The following is a 21118-nucleotide window of genomic DNA, read 5'->3' as shown; positions in this document are numbered from 1 at the left end:
GGGCAGTTTTTGAGGAGGAAATTTTAATGTAATAAACTAATGTTGAAAGTGCCTTTACATAGAGACCTTGACTAAAGGATATATGTGCAATTTTAATTAGATTAAATTTTTCTAATGCCCTCTGGTTAACTACTTGCTGTAATTACTTAATTATGTAAACAATCATTTATATTTAAATTGTAGGTCATTGGAAATTTGATTTGAGAATTGCTGTCATATGCTAATTTAAGATAAACACTAATTTGATACTGGACATCTTTGAGAAAGATTTTATTATGAGAGTAGAAGTATAAAAAAGAACTTAAAGAATCAACTCTTGTCCTTATAATGTAGTTAAATACAAGGTACCTTCTTTTGATTTTTTAAAAAAAAGAGTTCACTTGCTATACAGAGATAAACATTTGGTAAACTTTGACAAGCAAATTGTTAGTTAGGAGATAAGATTCGTTATAACATGAGTATTGCCATCACTGAAGCAGAAAATGTAGTGCAGTATTTTCATTGACAGTCTTTATAACTGGGTGAGAACACCTTTGATCATGCCTTTTTACTGCAGTGGATTTTATTTAACTGAAAGTGATTTAGATAACTAGTTAAGAAAATTAAAGTGTGAAATTTGATAGTTCCTTAACAGCGATAAATTGAAATTCTGTGTTTGGAAGGCATACAAATACAACTTAAGTGGTAAATGTATCTTTTCTTCCATATGAAATTACTGGTTTTTGTATATTTATATATTCTTTAACCTAATCATCTTACCTGAATTTTATTTATAATTAAATCTTTTGGAATTTTATTATTTGTTTATTTTAAAAATTAATTAATTCATTCATTTTTGGGCTGCATTGGGTCTTCGTTGCTGCATGCAGGCTTTTCTGTAGTTGCGGCCAGCGGGGACTACTCTTCGTTGTGGTTCACAGACTTCTTGTTGCAGTGGCTTCTCTTGTTGCAGAGCACGGGCTCTAGGCGCACGGGCTTCAGTAGTTGTGGCACGTGGGCTCAGTACTTGTGGCTCGTGGACTCTAGAGCGCAGGCTCAGTAGTTGTGGCACATGGGCTTAGTTGCTCCACGGCATGTGGGATCTTCCTGGACCAGGGATCAAATCCGTGTCCCCTGCATTGGCAGGCGGATTCTTAGCCACTACGCCACCAGGGAAACCTGGAATTTTGTTTTTAAATACTAATGGACACAAGCTTTTTCCCCAAGGAGGACGTAATCCATAACATGGAGAGACGGTTACAGATGCATTCAGCTAAATTAATAATGACAACCCTTATTAGACAGTGTATTCCTTTGGGCAAGGGCCTATCCTCTAGCACATCGTGGAAGCTTAATAAAGAACTCTTGAAGAATTAATTGATATCTTTGTATAGGACTTGATCAATTAAGATAGATTTCTCATAATTTTTTTTTTAGAAGTGATATTCATACCTGGGAACTGTCAAAATTGTTTTAAAAGGTCATTGACTTTAGGTATCTCTGCTTTCATTAACTCACAGTTTGATCTCCATACCATCTTTTCCTCAAAACTTCTGGATCACCAATGGCTTAGTGGTCACATCCTAGGTACCCTCTTTTGCTCTTTACCTTACGGTACTTTTGTGGTATTTGACACTGTTGATCACCCTGTCCTTGAATCTGTCGTTTTTAGCTTCTTTGATGCTTCTCTTCCCTGGTTCTCCTGTCTACCTCCATTTCTTCTTATTTTGAATCTTCTTTTCCTCATCCCTTAAATGGTGCTTTTCCTATAGGGTCATTCAGTTCTTCCTTCTCCGTATACCCCCTCTAAGACATCTCTTCTATTCCTATAGCTTTAACCTATACATTTGGGTATCAGACTTAGACTTCTGCTGAACTTAAATTTTGTGTATCTCTTGGACATCTCTGTTTGGATATTCCAAAGATACCTAAAATATCTAAGGAAGTGGTCTGGTTTAAATCTCATTCAGATAGGTTAGTTCTGAAGTATAAAGGAAGCCTTGGTATTAGTTTTGTCTTATAGGCATTCTTAGGATAGTTATTTGGCTGAAGCTATCATTTGGAATGACTGGGTTTTTTTAGGTATGGAGAAATTAGGTAAAATAACTGGTCTGTAACATAGTGAATAAAAGCTTGGGCTCTGAAGTTATTTTGGGGACTTCCCTGGCGGTCTAGTGGTTAAGACTCGGTGCTTCCAATGAAGTTATTTTTAATAAAATATATTATTTGGTATAAATTTGATTTCTGGTAGAAATTAATTAAGACTGTAGTTCTGTTAAATGCAGACTTAATCCAGAGAATGACAGACTAGGTCAACAGCTCTTCTTTGAGTTTTAACACTTTATCAATGAAATCCTCCCCTACCCTCTTTTTTTTTTTTTTTTCCTGGGCTAGTAAGAATATTTTTTTGTCTAACACATTTAAAATTTTTACTTTTAACAGAAATTAGCAGAGTACGGAAAGACATGTACAATGACACATTAAATGGCAGTACAGAGAAAAGGAGTGCAGAATTGCCTGATGCTGTGGGACCTATTGTTCAGTTACAAGAGAAACTTTATGTGCCTGTAAAAGAATACCCAGATGTAAGTATATTTTGTTTATATTCAATGTTTTTTTCCTGCTTCACATACTTTGGGAAGAGATATATCTGATGGTAAATACTTAAGCATTGTCAGCTGCTTTTAAAAAAAATTTCATGTGAGGGACTAGAGGCATGAATACTTGGTGTGGATAATTTAATAAAATTTTTTTTTAAAAAATATGTTTTTATTTGAATGCTGCTGTGTCACTTTGGAAGTCTAGAACCAAGTAAAGACTTGGTTCTAGATTTCAAATTGAGGCAGGAATTACGGAAAGAGCTTTGGCCTGAATGTCAGAGAGCATCAGGTACAACTTTGTGCTTGCTTGTCTTTGATCTGACCTCAGCGAAGCTGTGTCATCCTTTCAGTAAAATGAGAGGCTAGACTTTATGACAGCTAAGGTTCCTTGCAGTGCTAAAATTTTTATCATAACCACTATTGATAATATTTTTTTCATCTTAGTTCCTTGTTCAGCTATTCTCTGCGTATCTTGTTGCAGATAGCCTCCTTATACTATACAATTAATTTATAAAAGGCTCCAACTCTTTGCCTTTTGTTACAAAGCCCTACATGATATGGTCTTTTTTATTTCTGACCTCATCTTAAATGATTTTCCCTCTTCCTCTACATACTGCAGTTAAATTGGCTGTTAAGAATAAGTTAAGTCTGTTCCCAGCCCAGGTACCTTTATGTTTGCTGTGCATTGATCTTAACCGGCTGGCTTCTTCTTGTCATTAAGTTTTTAGCTTAAGTGTCACTTCAGAGAGGACTCCTGACCATTTTATCTAAAAGCAATCTGGTTACTCATTATTTCACTTAAGTCTCTTTATTTCTCTGCAACAGCACTTATTATTTGGTATTTTTCTTTTTTATTTTCTTATCTCTCCACAGCACAATATAAGGTACTTAAAACAAGAACCTGTTTTTGTTATTTACTGCTATATTCCCAGTGCACATAATATTGGCACATAATAGGTATCCAGTACCTACTGAATGTATAAAGGCAAATTGATGGCTTTTTGCTGTGTTTCAGAGGACTTTTCTGAAAGGAAATACAAGAAGGGGTTGGTATTGTAAGGTCAAAAATGTGATGTGTACTCTAAGTTGCATTGATTGTATGGATAGTATTATAGTTTGGAGATGGGAAGTAAATGGGGAAAAAGATGGGAGTTAATGGGGAAAAAGTGTTGCTATTTCACAAGATGCGTTTCTAATATAGTTTTCTTACAAGCTAATACATTTACTCTTTTTTTTAATAAGTATTTTTGATTGCAAATATGTAAACAGTTCTGGATAACATAGGCAGAGAAAGAGTTTGTTGGAAGATAATTGGGTGTGGTACAGAGTGTTAAAGGAATAGCTGGAGAGCAAAGTTTCATATAAGACAGGAACCAGGGCAGTTCTGAGAGTCTCAGCAGTGGGAGTTTAGACCTTCCCTGTTGAGAGCCTTGCTCTTAACATAATTTGGCATCAGTGCCTCTCAGATTTTATCTTCAAACTTCAGATTCTTAGGAGAGAGAATGTATTTTGGACCAGTGTGCCACGAGTAAGGCCTGGGGTTAACTGACATAACCTAGACGTGACCACCCTGGACCTATTCTGGGTATTGGATGATTCCTTGGTGTGGTAAATTGTGATTTGGGCAGCTGTCCCAATTGGAGTCTACTACTTTTTGGTGTTTCATATCTCCTAAAAGATACCAGCCTTCTCATCTGCTTGTTTGAACTCTAAAGGATAAGGATTCAGCACAAGCCATTAACATAGAATAGGTAAGAGCATGAGACTGTGTTAGAGAATATAACCTTAATCTGCCTGGTCCCCATTCTTTAAAAAAAAATGCTATTCAGGGAATGATGTTTATATTGCATTACTTAAAAGACACATGTTCTGTATAATCCTCTAAGTCAGAAGAGATGTCTTTTATATTGTGGGTCCAGGGGGAGGCACCTTTTTACTCTATTCCTGTCCTTTTTCCACCAGTTGAGATTCACTGTCATGGTCAACTACAGTTGTTGACACGTGTGTTGGAGCGAAACAGTGTCTACTTCAGTGGTTGTCAAAATGTGGTCCCAGGACTATAGTATCCACACCTCCTAGGAACTTGTAAAATGTTCAAGCCCCACCTCAGACTAGATGAGTCAGCAGCTCTGGGGCTAAAGCCCAGCAGTCTGCCTTCCAAGCCCTGTAGATGATATTGATGCATGCTAAAGTTTGAGAAGCACTGCTGTCGTTTGTTTACGTTGTCATCATAAGCTGGGTTAACAGGTAATCACGTAGGGTCCTTTTACCAGGCATTGTTTCAGAAGGCAGGTGGGGGTGGTGAACTGAATGTCTCTGCTCTTATGGAGCAGGCATTGCAATAGCAGAGACAGACAATAAACAAATGAATATTTTCTTTAGGATCAGTCAGTGCTGTGGGAAAAAAGGTGGAGTAAGCAGATAAACAGTAGCTATGTGTTTATAGTCAAGGAATCTCTTATAAGATGAAGGGAATGCAGAGACATGAATGGAGTGATGGGGAGGAAGAACATTCCAGGCAGAGTGGTCAGCAGTGCAGTGATTCTGAGGCATGAGCATGCTTGGGAAGTGTAGTAAGATGCGAGGTTAGAAAGTTAGCAGAGGGGCCCTATCCTCAAGGGGCTGTGGGTCCCGGTAGGGATTTCTGATATTGTTGAGTGAAATGGAAAGCCAGGGAGTGCTGTGGGCTCAGTTGGGTTTTAATAGATTCATTCTGGCTTCTGTGTGGAGAAAGGCTGTGGGTGATGGTGACAGCAGGGAGACCAGCTAGGGGGCAGAGGAGAAACTTGAATAAGCGGACTTAGAAATGCTTGGATCCTTCATAATTGATGACTTGGAGCCAACAGAATTTGCTGGTAGTTTGGATAATGGGGTGTGAGGGAAAATTAGGAATAGCTCAGAGGTTTCGATTGATTGGAGTAACAGAATCACCAGTTCTTGAGCTATGAAAGACTGAGGGAAGAGCAGGTTTGGGGGTGGGGCTTAGGTTCTGATTTAGAGGTGTTGAGCTTGAAGTCAGACATCCAGATGTGGGCATGTCAGATAGGCAGGTGGGTATATGAGTTGTGGATGATTCTTGGCACCCAAAAGTATCTATTTTATCAAAGCTTTTTGTTTTGTTTTGTTTTGTTTTGTTTTTTGTGGTACATGGGCCTCTCACTGTTGTGGCCTCTCCCGTTGCGGAGCGCAGGCTCAGTGGCCATGGCTCACGGGCCCAGCCGCTCTGCAGCATGTGGGATCTTCCCAGACCGGGGCACGAACCCGTGTCCCCTGCATCGGCAGGCGGACTCTCAACCACTGCGCCACCAGGGAAGCCCTATCAAAGCTTTTTAAATGAGAAATTTAGTTATTCATAGGAGAGAAACAGGTATAAAGCCATTTTGGTCCTCCAGATCATTTTTTTAATACCTTGATTTTAAATTTCTGTTAAAAGAATTTGGCAAAATTGGGATCCGCATATAGTTTTTCTTTGAGGTTATCGATACATACCAAATGAATAGTAACTGTTTTGTAGTCTGTACTAGGAACTGTATCTCATCTTTAAAAAAAAGTTAAATAATGTTAAACAAAATAAAACAAGGGCGTGTGTTGTGTGTCTGATTTTGGCAGTATGGAAAAGATTTTATTTCAGAATTATGAATTAGATATTGGCCACGATGAAACAAATATGCATTTTTATTACTCCCGTTTTTCTCAGTATGTCTTAGAGATCATTACGCATGCTTCTCTCTCACCTCCCCCTTTTGTATGTAGGCTCGATTTTGTGAGTGAATTCATCCTATTTGACTCAAAAATGCTTTATTAAAGCTTCAAAGGGGCAGTGTAGCACAGTGGGCAAAAAGTAGGGACTCAGACTCCTGGCTGGCTCTGCTGCTTGTATTGTGACTTTGGGCAAGTCTGATCCTTAGTTTCCTCATCTCTGTAATGGAGATAGTTTCTCACAGGCTTATGAGGGGTTATAAGTGAGTTAATACATGTAAAGCACTTGGAAAATGCCATTATGCTGTGTAAGTATTACCAGAATGTAAGCTCCATGACGGTGGGGATTCTTCCCTTTTTTGTATTCTCACTGCCTAGGATAACGTCTAGTAAACAGTAGATGTATAATAAATATTTGTTGTGTGTATCTGTATGAAAGCCTCACTCTTTCAAATATTGCTGAAATTTAAAAAAAATATGTTGCCTTTTGAGTTTGCACGTAGCAACTTATTTATAAAAGTAAGTGTTAATTTGGAGGTATTGTTTTGGAGTTGGCTGTGATAGCTCTGGGACTGACAAGAAAAGAAAGTCTTAGATCACGTGTTTGAGAAATTAGATAGTGCCGTATGGTGTCCTTCGCAATGTTTTTGAATCAGTGGCTTAATGGTATGGGAATGAGAAGGTAATATGAGTAGCTTGTTGAAGATGTATTAAAAATATTACACATTTATTAATATTTATACTTATTAATAAACCAGACTTTTATTGCATCTCTACTGTGTACTAAGCACGTCCTGGAGGTGGGGATATTAATTTAGTAGAGAAAACTCTTTGACATAGTTGAGGTAATAGTGGGTTTTTGAGCCATTCAGGCCTAGGTTTTGAATCCTGGCTTAGTGCCTTCCTGGCTGTATTTGTCAACAGTCGCCACAGCAGTGCTCCATGTAAGCTATCCTAAAACTCAGTGGCATAAAATAACAAGCATTGATTTCTGTGCTCTTTATTTAGTCTACACTGTATGTTGGCTGCAGTTCTGCTGATTGGGCTTAGCCGAGGTTGGTCTAGGCCGGCTCTGGGTGGGTTTAGATTACCTTTATGTTCCTGCTGGGCTCAGCCAAAGGGGCAGCAGCTACTTGGAGCAAGCTCTTTTCATGGCAGGTCACTGGAGTGTCAGAGCCAAGCCAAGCCAAATTGCTTAAACACGTGTAAGACCTCTACCCTTCTTCCATCAGCTAACATTCCATTAGCTCAGTGGTTGTCAACTGGATGATTTTGCCCATCTGGGGCATTTGGCAATTTCTAGAGCTATTTTTGGTTGTCAAAACTTGGCGGGAGTACTAGTGGCCTCTAGTGGGTAGATGCCAGGGCTGCTTCTAAACATCCTACAATGCATAGGACAGCCCCGGCAACCAGGAATTATCCTGCTCCAAATGTCAGTAGTGCTGAGGTTGATAAACTGCATTATCAAGTCACTCCGTCCACATGAGAAGGGGACTAGAATAAATATTAGCAAAAAATAATTGAGACTATCACATTGGCTTTGAGCACATGTAAACTTTAGAATCTGTTTCCTTGCCTATAAGATCATAAGGTCTACGTCATAGAATTATTTAGAGGAATGAAGATAACAAATATATGGTATCTGGATAGAGCACTCAGTACGGTTCTTATGATCATGACTAAGGAAAAAATTCCTATCCTTGAAGGAGCCCACAGTGTTATATGAAAGAGAAAAGCTATTGCATTATCATATAACACTATTTAAGTTTATCATACATTCATAAAATGACCGACATGGATGAAGACTAAAGTTAATGCATAGGCCATCGAAGTGTTGATTTGGCCAGTTATTAAGGACTTGTTTGAATCCATGAAGATCTTATAAACAGTATATGAATGGAGTTAACTCTGATTGATATAAGTAAAATATGTTATATTTTAATGAGTCAATAATAATTCTGTCATTAAATTTGCCTAGTTATTGTTTTTGGGTTCTGAGAAATTGTTTTATAGGATCTGCCAGAGTGGTAGAATAAGTTTCAAGTATTGGCAGGGTCTAGCTGTTAGGGATATTAGTTAGCCTGTATATACATGAACAGATTAGATTGCGAAGCTGTTAACTTGAGATATGTTAGGACTAAATTGTAGTGAGACTTTAACCAGAAATGTTATGTGAAGATAACTTTGATTTTCTGATGTTTTTAAAATGGGTTTTAATTTTGAATGATTATAGCGTTAAAAGGTTTGTCTTGGGTCTAGGCTATTCGTGGTGACACATATTGTCAAAGGGTTGTACGATGGGTAAATGCCCTTTCAAATATTTTTTCCAGCTTGTAGGATTTCAACACGGCAACTATAAATAATAACATAGATTTATAATGTTTTTCACAGTACACACTAGCTCATGATAATAGTCTATGTCAGTGGTGGAGCATGAGTTTTAAGTCACCTTTCAATTTATTTCTCTTGGGCTTGCAGATAAAATTTGGCTAGTCATAGCTTCAGAGTTAGTATGGAGTTATTCGTAAGTTTCACTTTCTCAAGATTGTCGTCTGCAGATTGCCTATTGAGCGGGCATTTGTTTTGGAGGAGTTATGAAAAGAGAAAAGGGGTCAATGCAGTTGGTTATCTTTACTTAAGCCTTTGTTCCTTTGACTCTTGTGGCTTTCTTATTGTGTTGAAAGACTGGATATAAACTACTTTCGTCTTTGATCTTCTGAGAAACAAATGGACGTTAAGTCAGAATTTAATGATCTACTAAGTCTCTCTTCTCAATACCAAGGTTAAGCCTTGATTTTTGGCAGGATATGATCTTAATTATAAGTGAAAATATTTTAAAACATCTGCACATCTCTCTTCTTTGGTAATTTATACAGGAAACTCTTAAGATAGACTGTTGATTTGAAGAAGGTTAGATACATATTTTTATTGAATGGAGTTGTGAAATGTTTCGGATTACATATTAACCTATTGGAGTTTTTAACTTAGCAGTACAATTTGATAATATAGAGCATGTCTAAGTTTCTAAGTTTTAGGTAGAGAAACTGTTATTGTTGACTTGTAACTTTAAACAGATCAATTTAGTGAAGGTCAATTTCATGACATTTGGTTTTGAAGTTTCATTTTTATTTCATTCTGCAAGGATATATTGAGGGCCTACTGTGTACCAAATATTTAATAGGCTCTTTGTGGTCTGAGATATACTAAATTTCTTAGGATGTTAATAGAAATTATTCCAAAAAGGATTTCAAGACAGTCTGAAAACGAATTTTGTTTAGTTCAGGTTTTTTCAAAATTTAATGGTTTTTAAAATAAGCCTTCTCAGAGTCTTAAAATGTGAATGCTTTCTTTTGTAAGTAATATATTTTGATATTAAAAAGGACTAGTGTCTAGAAGAACAAGTTAAAAGATGGAGTTTGTTTTTAGGGAAGAATTATTGCTTGTAAGCAAATGTTTTCCAGGCTCAGCTGAGATAGAAAGTTTTGTCTGTGATTTATCTTATCCAAAAAGAGTTTGTTAGGATCTGCTCTGTTAAAATTATTGTTACAAAGGACTTACGGAATTAGATGGAAACCTAATTACAGGCATCCACCTCCATATCTCTAAGATTCTCACTGAAATAATCAAAGGAATAAAATACAAAGATTGGAGAGAAACCTGCCTCTCAGGGCTATTGGGTGTTTCTGTTAGATATTAAAGGAAAGCTCAAGGTGCTGATCTGCTCTTGGCCCATTTTGGGAAAGCAGTGTCTCCTGGAAGTGAGTGAAGCAGTCAGTAACAGAATCTTCCTAACCCTAACCCTCTCCCCTCCAAAGTTGGCAAATGAAAATGGAGTGTGGAATAGTCCAAGGTTATACCACTTGAGCTTGGCCACCCGTTTTTGTGCCTGCTTATCATAGGTGACCTAAATTTATTTTGTGAGTAAATGAACTCATCATATGAGCAGAAAACTACTGTAGTTTTTGATAGAACCTGCCTTAACTTTACCCCATGGACATTGAAATAGAACTTTTCAATGACTAGCCTTGGAACTAAATTTAACTATTTCATTGGGAAAGCATATTATATGTCTTAATAAACCCAGCCCTTTAGAACAAAATAGTTCATAATAAATTAGGGACTTCCTGAAATCTAATTTTTGACTTCACTAGAACACTGCTTTTCCTAAGTTCAAAAATAGTATCAGGGGCTTCCCTGGTGGCGCAGTGGTTGAGAGTCCGCCTGCCGATGCAGGGGACACGGGTTCGTGCCCTGGTCCGGGAAGATCCCACATGCTGTGGAGCGGCTGGGCCCGTGAGCCATGGCCGCTGAGCCGGCACGTCCGGAGCCTGTGCTCCACAACGGGAGAGGCCGCAACAGTGAGAGGCCCGTGTACCACACACACACACAAAAAAAAGTATCAGTAAGTAGCCTACCTAGCATGAACTTGGCCATCTCCGTGTTTCATATTGGTATGACAATTTTTTCTTTATTGCTTGGTAAGGAATTGATTGAGTTTAAAAAATGTGTCTATGTTGTATTGTTTGGGGTTATAGAACAATGATTGATTACTTTCTTGCCTTTTTATTTGTAAGATTGTATAAAAGCAGTATAAATTTGCAGTTTTAAGGACAGACTAAAAAAAAAGAAAAACAAAATTTGAGAAGTAATTAGAAACATAAGGCCAAAGAGGAGATCTGAGTATAAACCAGTAAAATTTTGGTATCATTTCAGTAGCAAGAGCCTGAACGAAGGCAGTGGCAGTTGAAATGAACACAAGGGGACAGATTAAACAATGAAAATCTTAAGATTTCTTAGTCTGTTACATGTGGAGGATAATATTGTAGAGGAACCAAGAGTAAGAGATGATAAAAGTACTATATTAATAGAATATCATAATTAAAAGTCACTGTAAACTGAGTTGTGCTTAACAATTTAGAAACATTGAAGCAGGGTAATATAAAAGAAGTTACCAGTAAGTCAAATGGAACTAAAATCTGTGCCAAAAAAGAGCAGGTCTCTTTAAGAGCTAAATTAGTTCTTTTGGAACAGTGTATGAGGCTGCTATTTTTTTTTTAACATCTTTATTGGGGTATAATTGCTTTACAATGGTGTGTAGTTTCTGCTTTATAACAAAGTGAATCAGTTATGCATATACATATGTTCCCATATCTCTTCCCTCTTGCATCTCCCTCCCTCCCACCCTCCCTATCCCACCCCTCCAGGCGGTCACAAAGCACCGAGCCGATATCCCTGTGCCATGCGGCTGCTTCCCACTAGCTATCTACCTTACGTTTGTTAGTGTATATATGTCCATGACTCACTCTCGCCCTGTCACAGCTCACCCTTCCCCCTCCCCATATCCTCAAGTCCGTTCTCCAGTAGGTCTGTGTCTTTATTCCTGTCTTACCCCTAGGTTCTTCATGACATTTTTTTCCTTAAATTCCATATGTATGTGTTAGCGTACGGTATTTGTCTTTCTCTTTCTGACTGACTTCACTCTGTATGACAGACTCTAGGTCTATCCACCTCATTACAAATAGCTCAATTTCGTTTCTTTTTATGGCTGAGTAATAGTCCATTGTATATATGTGCCACATCTTCTTTATCCATTCATCCGATGATGGGCACTTAGGTTGTTTCCATCTCTGGGCTATTGTAAATAGAGCTGCAATGAACATTTTGGTACATGACTCTTTTTTGAATTTTGGTTTTCTCAGGGTATATGCCCAGTAGTGGGATTGCTGGGTCATATGGTAGTTCTATTTGTAGTTCTTTAAGGAGGCTGCTATTTATGCAGCAAAACTTGAGAAAACAATTTCAAAGATCCTTAGACTGTATTCATAATCTGTGGTCAGAATTACTAAGTATTTGATCTCCTAGACTCATCTTCAGGGTATGAGGTAACACTTGTAAGCTCAGTCTTGACTCAAATAATCATACTCTTCTCTCTCGCTGTCTCTTTTTTGAAGTTATACGTATTTGTAGTTGAATTATGTGGATGAACTAATAATCACATAAGGGCTTTCATTCATGTAAAAGGTTTGATTAAGGTAAAAAGGATATGTATGTTGATTATTAAAGCAGTGATCCTAATCAGTAAAAGACAGATGACAATATTGAAAAGGCGAGGCCTGGTTATGTAAAAGTAGTATGGTAATTATATGCTTTGTGATGTAGGTGGAACTCATTCTGAAAGTAAATTTGAATCTGAAGAGGGTTTTTATAAACTTTGTACTAAACATTTTTTTGAATGATTAACAAGAATGAGAAAACTAAACATGAGTATCTGGTATGATCAGGGTGTATATGTTTAAGGTCTTTAGAAGAGAAGGCATTATGCCATACTGTGTCCAAGCTCTGTAGTCAACCTAGGTGTTCTAGGATTTGGACTACTTTTGTAACCTCTCATGTATTAAATGTAGGTGATAGTGGTAACTGTCTTCTGGTGTTGTTGTGAGGATTAAGTGACTTATTGCATGTAAAGTGCCAAGCATCGAAGTTGGCTTTTACTGGAACACTCATAGTAGAACATATTTCAGCGTACTCAACACCTAAGAAATGTTGAGTGACATAATCCTAGCACTCATGATACTTCCGTATTGAAATGGAAAGTGGAAATAATAGTTGTTTTGTTTCTGTGACATCATTGACTCTGTCATTTGGAATTTATCCTTAGATCAGTCAGGCTTACCATTTAAAAAGTTTCTGAAATGTGTAAGAGTTCCTGTGCTGCCTATAACTTATTTAGTGATTTTACTGAGAGTGAAAAATCACTGTGTGATTTCTGTGAACCCTTTTAAATTGTATTATCCAACAATCTGAACAAATACTAGTTTCTTCTGAGTGCTGTATATTGTGTGAGGCACTGTGGATTAAAACACACACACGCACTGTGGATTAACACATACACACTTGTGTGAGGCACTGTGGATTAAAACACACAAACACACACACACACACACACACACACACACGCCCACCCCATTGCTGGTTTCTGACTTCAAGGAATGCCCTGCGAAAGACATGCAGATCGTTGCATACTGTGTGACAGAAGGGCTGTAAGAGGTGGGTACACAGTGTTCTGAGATCCTCACTTAGGAGGAGAAAACATCTGTCTCTGGGAGTCAAAGAACACATAAGGAAATCACAGAAGGAACACTTGAGCTCAATACTATGTGATGAGGATTTGACATGTTTGGTGGGAAGGAAGGAGGAAGAAAGGTGTTAACAGGGAACAAAAATTGAACGTACCTGCTGTTTTAGAGAACAACATGTGTCTGAACAGAGGATAATAGCAAAAATAAAGGTTCAAAAAGTAGTTAGGGATCTCTTAAAGGGCCTTGTTGTACGAGTTTTGACCTTACACCGTGAAAAATATTGTCATCTATTTGTGTCGTAAAACCCTTGTTGGCTTTCATTGCCTTTATATTTTTATTTTAATTGGTTAAATAATTTTTTGTTTCTCTAAGTACTTGTTGTTTAGCTTCCACAACGACAATCATCATCTTATTCACCTGAGTTTGTTTGTATGGTTTCAGCCTCTTTCCCAATTATATCTATACTCAAGGGATAAAGATTTGACATAATTAGGATATCCAAATTTATATGCTATAGATTTCATATTTTGGTTATTATTGGTTACCGGTTTTCACTTTTACATCTGTTGGTGTAAATGCTTCTTCTTAACATAGCCCTGTGCCACTAACAGAAGATGTGTAGAAAGGCCTAATATATGAAAGGTTTTGCAAAATGGTTCCTATAGTAATTATTATATAGCTTAAGAAGACATATTTGGCTGCTCATCTAGAATTACTATGAACATAGAGAAGGGATAAGACATCTGTCTCCCCAAAAAGTACGAGGCATTTAGATACATTCATTGTTTGTTTGTTTTTTTAAACAGAAGACTTTCCTGATATTCTTCCCCCCTGCCCCGAACTCTTGTATCCATGACGAAACTGATTTCAGTTGATGAATGAATATAGTTCTGACATGAATATTGGTTGGTATTTTCATTTACATTAATGAGTAGCTGAAAGTGAAAATCATGAACACATATGCTGAAACTTTGTTCATAAATGACAAGAGCAGTTTATTTGCTGAATTGGATAATGGTTTCAGATATTGGAAGAACATTGTGCTATTCACAATGAGTGACTTTAGATGCAGCAAACTTTTAAATTTAATCTGCATTGTTAACAGTTTCTCCTTTGCTGTTATAAGTCGAGTTAATAAAACAGTAAATCAAGTCAAACAAAATATTCTGGTACTTTTAATTAAAAACAGTTGTATTGCTAAGTAGTCACGACTCTTGTCTCATCTTACACATTTGCATAAGATGGCTTACTAGTGTTGACTACCACTTGAGGTGGTCCATTTTTGGTCATCTGCTAAGCAGAAGACTTTATCAATACATATACATTTGTGTGTGTGTGTGTGTTTGATACCTACTAACTTGCGTATGTGATCTGATGTAAGGTTTGTAAGATATATAACTAAAATCACCTTACAGATACTAGACAAAATACTTAAAAACAGATTATCAATTTATTGTATGAAAAGCAATCCAAAGAAATACATCTTCTTTTTAAAATTGTTTTTCCAAAATTTTAAGCAGAAATTACTGTTTAACACTTCTTAGAAGTGTTTCACTGAAATGCTTTTAGAAATCCATTTTTTATTCTCTCTTTTGATAGTGTGCCACAGAAGGTTTTATCTTTAATTGTACATTTTTAAAAAGGTTAATGGAAAGATTTGCTATAATACTTTATATTTTGTCATTGGGAGAACTCTGTCATGTCTATTTAAAATTAAGTCAGCAGCAACAAATAGCATTAGACATGACTGTTGTTAACCTCTTCTTTAGAAATTAACATGGCACTGGCAGAGATATAATTGGTAAGCCACAGAGAAGGTCTGTACTTAAACAGTAGAGTTAATGAATGTCTCTTTTTTCTTCTTTCAGCCTTTAAAGTTGTAGTTAGCTTAGGCTGTTTGAAATGATTTTCTTTGAATGTGTTGTGACATTGGTTTAATTGAATGAAGCTGCAAAACTAGCATGATAAATCAACACAGAATGAAGTTTAATGCAAGGCAAATGATATTAACTTGGAAATTGGTTGCAGTAGACAAAGCAGCTGCTATGATTAATTTTTTTTCATTCTCTACTTACACCACTTTGAGAAGGATGACCTTGATGGTTTCAGTTGTATTAGAACCCCAGTGGTATGCACTTTAACACATTTGAGCTGTTTTTTGCTGGTTGTGGTGCAGTAGAGATTGGTTAATTTATAAGGTTAGGAAAATTTTGTTACAGATTTAATATGTTGGTTTTGACTGGCTTTAAAACATTTTTTATTTAGTAAATAATAATTGGGAGGATTACTTAGCTATGGTAGAAGTCTTTTTCTATGTAATCTTAATGCTGTGGTTTCAGCAAAAGAGATTTAATACGTGAAAATAATAGAATGTGCCAAAGAGGGTCTTCTTTTTTTTTCTTTTTTTAAAATAAATTTATTTATTTTTATTTTTGGCTGTGTTGGGTCTTCGTTGCTGTGCACAGGATTTCTCTAGTTGTGGTGAGCAGGGCCTACTCGTCGTTATGGTGCATGAGCTTCTCATTGCGGTGGCTTCTCTTATTGCGGAGCCTGGGCTCTAGGCGTGCGGGCTTCAGTAGTTGTGGCACATGGGCTCAGTAGTTGTGGCACATGGGCTCAGTAGTTGTGGCTCGTGGGCTCTAGAGCACAGGCTCAGTAGTTGTGTCACGTGGGCTTAGTTGTTCCACGGCATGTGGGATCTTCCCGGACCAGGGCTCGAAGCCATGTCGCCTGAATTGGCAGGTGGATTCTTAACCACTGTGCCACCAGGGAAGCCCCACAGAGGGTCTTCTAGGTGTTTGTATGTCATGAAGTGGAGGCTGACCACTTTGACAGAGGACACAAATATAAAACAATTACATATTAGTTATTTGAAGTGCTAAAGTACCTCCATTCGTAATGCATTTTTCCAGACATTCTTTGCCATGTTTGAGATATATAATGTATATCAACTATATGAGTTACTTTGGAAAAAGATCTGTATAGAGCACAACTATTATTGAGGAAGAGCTGGCAAAGACTTCTTATTTTAAGAAGCAGTCAAGGTAGAAATAGAGTAAAGGCATTTTCACAGGTTTCTTGAGAGCAAGGAGAATTTCTCCTCTTCCTCTCCTCCCCTTCCTCCTCTTTAAAAAAAATTCCTAGCATCTATTTCACTCTTTGCCACATAGGAAGCCTTGAATACATGTTTCATTAAGTTGAATTTGAAAATGAAAGGTTGTTTCCTATTCTACTGAAAAATACTCAAACAAAATTACACATAATAAGCATAATGCTTATAAAGTCTGGGTCGATTAATTCTAATATCTAGAGGCCTGGTGGATTTGTTTCTTTTGTCTTGTCGTTTCTTCAAATTTTTGTTAATGTCATTTTACGTTCTTGTGTATTTGGTTGTTTTCTAGTGTGTGCCAGATAATGTATTTACTGAATAGCTTACAAAAATAATGTAAGGCCTAAGGTTATGTTGTCTTCCTCCAGAGAGAATATATGTCAGCTTCTGACAGGTACCTACTGTTAACTGGCAACCCAAGATCACCTCGGTACAATTTTGCTTATTGAGGTTGAGACAGTTTTGATGTTCATATGCAGAGTCTGTAAGGGCCTGGGAAATTAGGGTTCACTTTTACCCCCAGAATGCACACCCATCAGATCCCTCCCCAAAGCAAAGACCGGGGACGGGGAGGCGCTCACATTGGTAGTTACACACTCCAGACCACGTCCCTTGAAGTTCAGGCTCTCAGCTGTCCTCTCCGGATTCAGCAAACATACCTAGAGGACAAGGAGTTCCCAAAGCCAGGCTAACATCCTCTTGATTCTCTGTCCTCCCTACGATCCTGAATTAGCAATTCTTCACAGTCTTGCTGGATCTCTCATGCATTCAAGCAGATGTTTTTTCCTTCTGTGTCCTATTTTACTGGAATTGCTCAGCTGGTCTGAATTACCCTTAGTACTTGAGGTTGCCTTTAAATCCAAGTACATCTAGAATTGACCAACTTCACACAGTACAGAGTAAAAATATATTAAAATGAGGGTCTGAGGAAGGGAAAAAACACACATATCACAGAAAATCTATCAACAGGCCTGGCTCTCTGTTCATTTAGAGCAGACTCTTCCTACTTTTCGGCAACTTGCCAACCCCACCTTTATATGTAGTCACAGATTCTATAAAACTTCATTCCCTCTCCTCAGCTTGGGATGGAAAAACTTACATCGTAATCCCCGGAGGGAAGAGGGCTTTCTTCCATCCTTATACGTGTACTACCCGTCTTTCATTTGGGAATCACTTTTGTAAGATGTGGCGGTGCTGGTGAGCAGCTAAGGCAAAGTAAGAAGCCATTGGAGTACAGAAGATTGAAGAACTTCCCTGGCTGCTTAAGCCTTGACAGCAGTAAATTCTGGCATATTAGTGTTACTAACGATACATTAACAGTAGGATTAAAATGCAAGAAAAAAATAGGAAGCATAAGAATCAGTAACTTAATTGATTGAATAAGTTAATAGAAACCACCCATCAGTCTTTGTGGAACTGATAGTAAACCACCCATCAGTCTTTGTGGAACGTTCATTTTTTTTGTGTCTTTTATGCAGATGACATGTGAATGAGGAAAATTTACTTTTCAATATTCAGAGTCAATCTGTTCTTCCCATCGGACTTTTTAAAAAAATTAACTTCTGTGAATGAATACTTGACATTTCTGTGGAGGGATGATAATTACTTATTTATATAATTATTTTTGTCACTGTCCTATTCGTGATAAGAGTTAAGGTTCTTTGTCAAAGTAGTAATATAAGCTAAAGGTAGAAATGGAAAATAGAAAGGAAAATAAGGATGCAGAGATAAAATTGTGCAAGGAGTGTGGTGAAAAATGTAGACTCTCATGACGTAAATATTTAGTATAGGGTGGAATCCAAATTTGGCCATCAGTGTTCTGGCAGCCAACCGCAGAATACAATTCTCTCTGAACAGTTGCTTTGGAGAAAGTATAACTTAGATAAATAAGACAGGAGTTCTCCCCCAAGGATTTCTGTAGAAAAGGCCACCACTATTTAACATAATGAACAGTTCCCTGAACCCTGTCATAAAGGATTTTGTAGAAGGGAATTGCATTCTTGGGTGGCACCTAAGATTTTGTCTAACTCTTTAATATACTCTGGTTTAGATTACATGTTGATGGGCAATTGAGTATAGTACCTGTTTTAGTTAGATACTGTTGTTCCTAATCCATAATTTGTATTAATACATACGAAAATTTCAAGCTAAACATGAGCTGCTGTAATTTCACCCCCAGACTTGTCAAGAAATTCATAAGATTTTATTTCAACTTAATATTTTTTAAAAATCTAACTGAAGGAAGTAAATTTATACTTTAAAATAACTTTAAGTGAATAATGTATGGTGATTTTTTTTTTCCCCCAGTTTAATTTCGTTGGGAGAATCCTTGGACCTAGAGGACTTACTGCTAAACAGCTTGAAGCAGAAACAGGATGTAAGATAATGGTCCGAGGCAAAGGCTCAATGAGGGATAAAAAGAAGGTAAGTCCTTGAAAATGGGGCAGGTCTTTATGTGAATAATTTACTTATACTTTCGAATTTTAGTAACAAAATATCTAGACCCTAAAACACTATACATTATTTGATGTCTGAAACTTTTGAACTTTTTAAAGGTGTTGTCATGATTTTCCCTTTTTGATTATCATTTTTCATTTAGCCAGCTAATATCAGTCTATGATATTACCTTTGGTTTTTACACTTGAGAAACGCCAGTTTGGCAATTAGTCAGACTATAATGTTGTATATATAAAAGATGTAACTAAAACTTTGAAAAATCTAAAATGTTTCTTTTGATGAGATTTAAATGAGGACCAAACGAATAACTTTGGATGTATGTCATCTCATCAGGAGAGTTAGTAAACATAGGAAAAAAAGGCTTATAACTAGCCATATGAGAGTCATTTTGGTTTTTACCAACATTTTATGTTGATTTTAAGTTTTCTAGACATTTTACTTTAAAGTGTATTGTTCCTGCTTTCTGCTTTTTTCTTTTGCCACTCTTGTTTTTCTAGTATAATAAACACCTAACTACCTACTTTAAACATTGTTTTTAGGAAGGTTTTTTTGCCTTGTTTCCTTTTATCCAGTAAGAGGCAGAATACTTCTGAAATTTCTGCCTGTGTGAAAAATGTTTGACTGATTTTAAAAAATAACCTAGATTTTGATTGCCAAAGATTAGATTTATTGTTAGGAAGGGTTTGTTGTTTGTTTGTTTTTTTTAAATACATTGCCTTGAAAGGGATATCAAATGATAGACCTGTTATGTTACGTTACGTTATTGTTATGTTAGAGCGTGTGCATTGAATCACTTTGTGGAGCTTACGGAATGACCACCAGACCGATAAGGTATTCTGACTTCATTCTGATATGCATCTTTTTGAGCTTCTCACTTCATTTCATTTAAGCTCTCCCATAAGCTGACTGGATCTCAATCATTTTCTCTCCTTACAGACAAATAATGACTTAGTAGTTAAGTTGGAGGGAGAGGCCGTCAATGATATTGGTTATCTTTAGATCTTATTATAAGCTGTTCTTGTCAGCTGAGTATAAAGATACTTTGAGGCAAGCATGTGAGTTCTCCCTAAGCATATTTAGCTGTTGTATTTAAAACAACTTTTTTTAATTAGAATATTAAAAAAATTTAAGCATATTGTGAATCAGCTGAGTGGCAATCTCATATCACCATGCAGTTTTGGTTCCCCTGTTTGTACTTATGGTTGCGTTGCATTAAATAATGCTAATTTAATAGCCTAGGGACAATGAGATGAACTCTCAACAACTGAAGGACAAATAAATCTTCACCAAAAGATTAGTGTATCCATCAGTTAAACAAGTTATTAATATCGGTCAGTTAACAAAACGTGTTTTGCCCTCTCCTCAGCCTCTCTTAGTTCTGTAGTAATGGCTCTCCACTTACTCCACTCACACACTCACAGGCACTGAGGATTAGAGCTTGGAACTGTATTGAGACATGGTGAGTTCTGTTTTCAGTCAAGTTGAACTTTGTAGCCTGAAGAACATTTTTCTGCTATCATTTTTGACAGAAGATTAGAGTGGTTAAGAGAGTACGCTCTATAATCATCTTGCTTTTGTTTGAATCTTGGTTCTATCACTTAGCAGCTTTGTGATTTTAGCAAATTACTCCATCTCTTTGTGCCATATAATGTAGTGAGGGAGTAGTGATGTCACTTCTCTCATGATGGTTGTGAGGATTAAATCAGTTGTAAAGCACTTAGAATAGTGTTTTGACACATAGTAATCAATCAATTAATGTTAATGATTGTTCTTAATAAATTTTATATTAACATTATTAGTACATTTTATGTTTAAACTCATATTGTATCATGGGGGAATACTACAGTTTTTTACGCTTTGGAAATGACAGTACTTTTGTTGTTGCTTTGTGACCTTTGAATATCCCATATTCTGATGGCTTTTCTGTTTTGTTTCTCTGGTGGTTGGTGTGTCCATATTCTGTCTTGTCCACTTTGTTCTTAAGCACAAATAGAAGCAATTCGCACATTTTATTTTTGTTTTAATATGTACTGTTGTCTAATGAAATAAAAAATGTTTACAGATTAATGCATGAAAACAGTAATAAATTAAGACACCAACAAAATTTTGACTGCAGATTATATTTTTAGTTTTATTGAAGTGCTACAGATGAACATACTTAGGGGATATCAAGTTAATTTGAATGGCTGTCATAT

General features: G+C 36.7%; 1 protein-coding gene across 8 annotated transcripts in view; it reads left to right on the top strand.

The window, feature by feature from the left end:
• QKI (QKI, KH domain containing RNA binding) overlaps positions 1 to 21118 on the top strand; it is a 144184-nt gene that overhangs the window by 34017 nt on the left and 89049 nt on the right. For all 8 annotated transcript variants that reach the window (XR_009543898.1, XM_060168266.1, XM_060168265.1 and 5 more), the window contains exons 2-3: positions 2422 to 2564; positions 18774 to 18890. Coding sequence is in view for 7 of the 8 variants with exons in the window: in XM_060168266.1 (XP_060024249.1) it covers positions 2422 to 2564; positions 18774 to 18890 (260 nt within the window). In the remaining variant the exon portion in view is untranslated. The remainder of the gene's footprint in view (positions 1 to 2421; positions 2565 to 18773; positions 18891 to 21118) is intronic.

The sequence above is a fragment of the Lagenorhynchus albirostris genome, chromosome 12 (genome assembly GCF_949774975.1).
Source record: "Lagenorhynchus albirostris chromosome 12, mLagAlb1.1, whole genome shotgun sequence".
Classification (NCBI taxonomy): Eukaryota; Metazoa; Chordata; class Mammalia; order Artiodactyla; family Delphinidae; genus Lagenorhynchus; species Lagenorhynchus albirostris.
Note: the sequence above shows the minus strand (reverse complement) of the source record. Positions and strands in the feature narration are given on the sequence as shown.